The sequence below is a fragment of the Odontomachus brunneus genome, unplaced genomic scaffold (genome assembly GCF_010583005.1).
Source record: "Odontomachus brunneus isolate Ranch 3 - 2012 unplaced genomic scaffold, Obru_v1 Obru_scaffold_005, whole genome shotgun sequence".
Classification (NCBI taxonomy): domain Eukaryota; kingdom Metazoa; phylum Arthropoda; class Insecta; order Hymenoptera; family Formicidae; genus Odontomachus; species Odontomachus brunneus.
The window spans coordinates 2580503-2587206 of record NW_022639455.1 but is presented as its reverse complement, the minus strand read 5'-3'; the positions used below and the strand labels follow the sequence as shown (position 1 = coordinate 2587206).

The 6704-nt window shown below is 37.5% G+C and overlaps 1 protein-coding gene across 5 annotated transcripts in view; it reads left to right on the top strand.

Moving 5' to 3' along the window:
• The first annotated feature begins 57 nt into the window (after window positions 1-57).
• Window positions 58-6704, top strand: part of LOC116848968 (integrin alpha-PS3-like) — an 11822-nt gene continuing 5175 nt past the window's right edge. Inside the window, exons 1-12 of one of the 5 annotated variants that reach the window (XR_004379043.1) lie at window positions 58-246; window positions 318-655; window positions 971-1307; window positions 2026-2263; window positions 3404-3542; window positions 4026-4090; window positions 4327-4477; window positions 5038-5123; window positions 5220-5411; window positions 5821-5923; window positions 6013-6208; window positions 6369-6550. Coding sequence is in view for 4 of the 5 variants with exons in the window: in XM_032825650.1 (XP_032681541.1) it covers window positions 1042-1307; window positions 2026-2263; window positions 3404-3542; window positions 4026-4090; window positions 4327-4477; window positions 5038-5123; window positions 5220-5411; window positions 5821-5923; window positions 6013-6208; window positions 6369-6550 (1618 nt within the window). In the remaining variant the exon portion in view is untranslated. The other 4 variants (XM_032825668.1, XM_032825650.1, XM_032825659.1 and 1 more) reach the window with 4 other exon arrangements.

Sequence of the window (6704 nt, the reverse complement as noted above, 5' to 3'; positions counted from 1 at the left end):
TTCAAGACACGGCTCCATTCCGGAAGCTATACCTAGACATTGTATCAATGGCCGTGAAAGCCTCAAATCTAGTAGATGTCATCTATATTGCAGATGATCAAATGGCATGATGCAGTTATTATTATCTTATCATTATTCTTCCTGTTCACCGATGATAGTCGTACCATTTGTTTTTATTATTTCATAAGAAACGGTCAGTGACAAATTACATTCTTGGTCGCGAAGTTGTGCGCTATCTGGTCGCCTGTACGTATAACAGAGAATCTCGCGTCCTGCAGATCTTTGTACTGTTTCACACATCCTCTCGTTGTTTCTAGTTAAAACTTGTAAGACAAGGCGATCAGGATCAACGTAATGCATCGCTTCACCGTCGACTCGCTGATGATGCTTCAGATACGCAACATCATTGTACGTCCTCGCAGTGCCGATGGAAACCAATGGACGCAATGTCTCGTCGCGCTCCTAATGAATTTCCTATTAATCTGCAATTTCGCAGTTGTATTCGCCTATAATATCGACATGATTCACCCAATAATATATCCGAGCAGCGCGACCAATCTGCACCAATATTTCACCACGAAATTCACGCGCGGTTATTTCGGCTATTCGGTGCTGCTGCATCGTGACTCATATCGGAACTCCATGTGGTAATGTGGTAATGTGGTAATTATTTATTACTTTCAATCATAACCGCATTCAAGTTGTTCTATCCATATAAAAAACTACATTTATATCAAAGTAAGAAATGCGGTTAATGAGGTTTGCGGCGATTGTGTTATCATCATCCTTCCTGTTCACCGATGACACAGTCGTGCCGTTTCATTAGAACTGGTTGATGACAAATCATACTATTGCTCGCGAAGTCGTGAGCTATGTGGTCGCACATACATCACATACATCACAGAGAGAGTTCATCCCGCGTCCTGCACATTTCTGTACTATTTCACGCATCATCGTCGTGTGTTTTCAGTTAAAACTCGTGAGACAAGACGGACAGGATCAACGTAGTGCGCGTGGTTTCAACGTCAATTCGCCGATGTGATGACGCTTCAAATGTGTGACGTCGTTGTTCGTTCTCGCAGTGCCGACGGAAACTCGTGGATCCGATCTCTCATCCCGTCCCTAATGAATTTCCTATTGATCTGCAATTTTGCAGCAGTGTCCGCCTACAATGTCGACACGATACACCCGATAATATATCCGAACAGCGCGACCAATCTGCACCAATATCTCACGACGAAATTCGCGCGCGGTTACTTCGGCTATTCGGTGCTGCTGCACCGTGACTCACAGAGCAATTCCGCATGGTAATGTGCACTACTTCATTTATTTACGTAACGATGAAACATCTTGCATGTACGATACTAGACGGTGGGCTTGAGTCATAAGTGACTTCCGTCGCGCATAGTAAATATTTACTTCCTTATGGAAGAAAGAAAAGAGTTGGAAAGATTCGCTCTTTCGGCATAGAAAATATCTCTCATCCCGCTCCTAATGAATTTCCTATTGATCTGCAATTTTGCAGCAGTGTCTTACAACGTCGACACGATATATCCGATAATATATCCGAACAGCGCGACCAATCTGCACCAATCAGCGTCGTTATCATTCCTCTTCGCGTTTCTTCAGCGCGCGCGTTTGTGTGAAGTAAAAAAAAATATAAAGTACACAGACTTTTTTTTTATATATATTTATCAACAGATATTTTTCAGAATTCTATATTCTACACACAACCATATAAGAAATAATATTTTATAACATTTTGTATAACTGATCTTTTTATATCTCTATAACAAAAATATATATTTTTTACTATAGATTATAGAGAGAAATTTATATTATAGATTATAGAAAGAAATTTATATTTTTTATATTATAGATTATAGAAAGATAGAAATATATATTATAAATATATATTTTATTATGGATATTTATCTGATGAAAATCTATGTTTTTCAGTATATGTAAGGATGCAAAAATAAATAGCCCGTGTTCGATAACAATGTGTGTTTCTTTTTTTAATAGGCTGTTCGTGGGCGCACCTCGTGGAAATTATACTAAGCCGACACGCAGACAGTTGCAATATATAACTGAGCCCGGTGTGGTTTACCGGTGCGCTTTGCCGGGTCCATGCGTGGAGATCGAGCCGGCTGTTTTCGAGGATGAATATGCACCCGTGTACAATTTACAAGGTCGTATAATGAAGGAGCACTCGTGGTTCGGCGGTGCGATGTCGATCGAGAGGAACAGTGGCTTCTTGACGGTATACGCGAGTTCGGAAAGGTTTTGCGAACTTAGGGGGGTATTCTAGTGTGAAGACCTGATTTTCAAAGCGATTTTTAGGAATTAATTTTAAGAAAATGGTTAAGACCTACAGAGTTAATGTTTTGTATTGACATTTACTCATCTTTGAAGAAACATCTCAAATTTTATCAAAGCTTTTTATTCCAAATTGGAGAAAATATAAGTGGACGAAACAGGTCACGCCGTAAAATCGCCTTCCATCGGGCGTGTTGATTGCCGTCGTCCTCGTCATCTGAGATAAACAAATTTGCTTTTATTTTGTTCTTTATGTGGTTGTCTAAATTAGAATTAAATAATTTGGAGAAAAATTGACAAAATCGCGGCGCATGAAAAATAGTAGTTTGATTTTTACTAAAAAATTCGAACTTTTCGCGGTTTGGAATAATAATTTTAAAGATATCAAAAAGATTCTAGTTCAGGCGATAGCCACATTCGTAAAGAACAAAATAAAAGTAAATTCGTTTATTTCAGACGACGAGAACGGCGGCAATCAATAAGTCCAATGAAAGACGGCGTGATCTGTTTTGTCCATTTGTATTTTCTCCAATTTTGAATAAAAAACTTTGACAAAATTTGAGATATTTTTTCAAAGATGAACAAATGTCAGTACAAAACATTAACTCTGTAGGTTTAACCATTTGCTTAAAATTAATTCCCAAAAGTCGGGTCTTGAAAACGGATCTTCATACTAGAATATCCAGACAGCACACAATATTTACAAAATATTTTAGAAATATAGATATTAAATATTTTATAAATATTCAAATGTTCGAAATTTTCAGATATAAAGAAGATTATAATAAATACTTAAAAAAAAATATATATATATATTTATAAAAAACATTTTTCACAAATACTTTTATGAAAAAGATTATGAAAGAAATTTATAAAAGATTTATGATAAATATTTTTCATAAATATTTTTAAATATTTATCATAATCTTTTTCATTTCTTATGAAAATCTGGGACATTAGAATATTTATAAAATATTTAATATCTATATTTCTAAAATATTTTGTAAATATTGTGTGCTGTGTGAGTATTCCCTTAACGATATCGTATCTGGCGGCATTCGACCAATCGTTTATTTTATTGCAGATATGCGCACCTCGAACGATTATGAGTATTTTGAGATATAGCGGCGCTGAATCGTACACTATGCACGGCATGTGCTATAACAGTCAGGTGTTCTGGAACACAACGGTGGACACGGATAGATCGTATATCGAACGTTATGGTACACACAATTTGGAGAAATAGCCTTTACATTTTATAACTCTAGTTACAAACGAATTTTTTAATTACGTGCAATATGTGCATATATTTGTAAATCATGTTAATTATTTCATGGGAGCGACTCCGTTAAAGTAATCAACAAAATCGTGATGCACAAATATGTGCACACGTTGCGCGTAATTGAAGAATTCGTTTTTGTAAAATGTCAAGGGGTTATTATCTCGGATTGTGTACATTTTGTTTTGTTTTGATGAACGAACATGTGGCAATCCTTACGGAAAAAAACTATGGGAATACGAAAAAATTACTGCCATACTATTGAAGAACTACAATTTTTCAATAATGTGTCAGTAGTTTTTTCGTATTCTTGTAGTTTTTTTCGCAAAAGAAAAGTAATGCTATCCTCGTCTATAGTAATTTGGTCGCTTAAGACAGCCATAGAGAATTCGAATTAGGATAAGAATGTTAACATTAATTTCGTTAGATTTTACGAAGGAATGGTGGTATGATCCAATGCATGGTTTCTCCATCACCTATGCGCCGTCGCAAGTACGTTATATATAATGATACATATAATTATATAAAACTTTATCTTTCATTTCTTCTTTAAAATTCTCTTATCCCCAGTTTTACGTATCTTTATCGATGGTTCATCTCTCATTACTTATACCATACTGAAAGCAATATAATAAGAAACGTTCCCTTCTAAAGACTTTTGAAAGCAATATAATAAGAAACGTTCCCTTCTAAAGACTTCAACGATTTATTAATGAGATCAATTTCAGAATGAATACGCAATCAACCGTGTTATTGGAGCGCCGAATCACGACATAAGCGGTTCCGTCACTATGGTGCAACTCGCGAGACCGAAATTTGAAAATGAGAACTACAGAATGACCACGGATACACCGATATGGGACATTATGTCGCGATTTGGTACGAGATTTCAATATTATACGCAATGAGACGTATTATACGCAATAAATCGTAAAAATAAAGTGTAGTAATACAAGGGTATTTCAACAAATTTTGAAATACCTCGTTAATCTATTTCGGAGAGCGCCAATTGTATCAGTAATAATCTTGAAGATGTTGATCGATTTATTTTCATGCTAATTAAGTACACTTTGGTGGTTTAAAATCATTTTAACCGTGTAACTGTGAATCTTCACATTATAGCAATAGTCGTTCATTCAATTACATCAAACCACAGGACTCTCGTTGATTCTCACTTTATTGCTAATTCTGTAAAAGTGTCAGAAAGTACACGAGAATCGGCGAACTTAGTGAAAGTAGAATAAAGTGTAGTAATCCAGCCAGAAATGATTCGTTGATCGATGTCGAAACGATGTCGAATCGACATTGAAATCGTGAAGTCGACATCGATTCGACATCGTCTCGACATCGATTGACGAATCATTTCTAGGAATACGAGAGTATTTCAAAATCGGTAGGAAATGCACCCTTGAGAACTGATATGATGCTCTGAATTGTAGGCTATTCAACAACCGCGGGATATTACTTCAACCGAACTAGATTCTTTTACGCCTCCGGAGATCCATCGTGGAACCACATAGGACAGGTAAACTATCCAATTTACTTTACTCCAGAACAAGACACGTTGCAGAGTTTCGCACGGCAGAGCATCAAGTGTGTGTTTAACGCCTCACAATCGCAGGTAGTCGTGCTCGAACCGAAAAGAGATCCGCTCATGGTTACGAATCTCCACGGCAGCGACATCGGCGAATATTTCGGCGCGAGTTTGGCCACCGGCGATTTAAACAGAGACGGCTTGGACGACCTCGTCGTCGGAGCGCCACATTGGAAAAACGATAACGGCAGGATTCACATATACTTGGGTACATCCGAGGTGAGTCGCTGCCGAATCCCAGAAGTTCGCCGATTCTCGTGTATTTTCTGACACTCACAGAATTAGCAATAAAGTGAAAATCAACGAGAGCCCTGTGGTTTGATGTAATTGAATGAACGACTATTGCTACAATGTGAAGATTCACAGGCTGCGTTCGGGGAAACTATATTTAGCGCTATAAGCGTCCTCTATCCTTGTTCAACTTTCAGGAACAAACAAGGACAGAGCACACTCATAGCGCTAGCGTCTGCCCGAACGCAGCCACAGTTACACGGTTAAAATGATTTTAAATTGCCAAAGTATACTTAATTAGCGTGAAAAAAAATCGATCAACATCTCCAAGATTATTACTGATGCAATTGGCGGTCTCCGGAATAGATTAACGAGGTATTTCAAAATTTGTTTAAAGCAGGAACATTTCGACAAGTCGGTGATTTTAGAAGGCGTCTATGAGGATGCGCAGTTCGGCTACGCGGTGGCGTGCGGCGATCTAGACGGAGATGGTTTCAGTGGTAATTAATACTGTGCAGAGAGTTAAGACTCGAAAACGTCCGTGAAGAGTCCGTAAACACTCAGCAACGTTGCGCTCGTTGGATTTTAGACATCATAGTGGGCGCACCTTGGGAGGAGTCCGGTGCAATTTACATATACAACGGCGGCGAGAGTTTGAAGGACAACGTGAAACCTACCGCGTCGCAAAGGATCACGATACAATCATCCGCTCATAGTCTCCCGACGCTGGACATACGGACCTTCGGATTCTCGATAGCTGAACCGATCGACGTCGATGCCAATGGGTCGATATTTACAAATAATTAAGTTATATCGAATCACTCGAAACGATATTTGTTTTTACCGTGCCACGCGCATAATTTGAATTTTTCGTTCGATTGCAAGCGCTCCTTTTTTCAGAGTCAAAAATATGAGACAACTTATCTATGTTCATATTTTTTATAGGTACGTAGACATCGCGGTAGGCGCGTACAAATCAGGACATGCTGTGATATTACGAAGCAGACCGGTCGTAAGAACGAGCTTGACCGTTCGTACCGTACCGGACATTTTGCAGAGGAACGTCAGCAACTTTTTCGTCGAAGTGTGCGTTCAATATCGCGACTATGATGCAGCGAGAGCCTATGGTGAGTCACTAAGAGTTATAATTGGTTGATATAAAAATATAAATATAAATATGAATTTATATATATATATATATATATATATATATATATATATATATATATATATATAAATATATATATATATATATATTTTTATATTAATAATATATATATA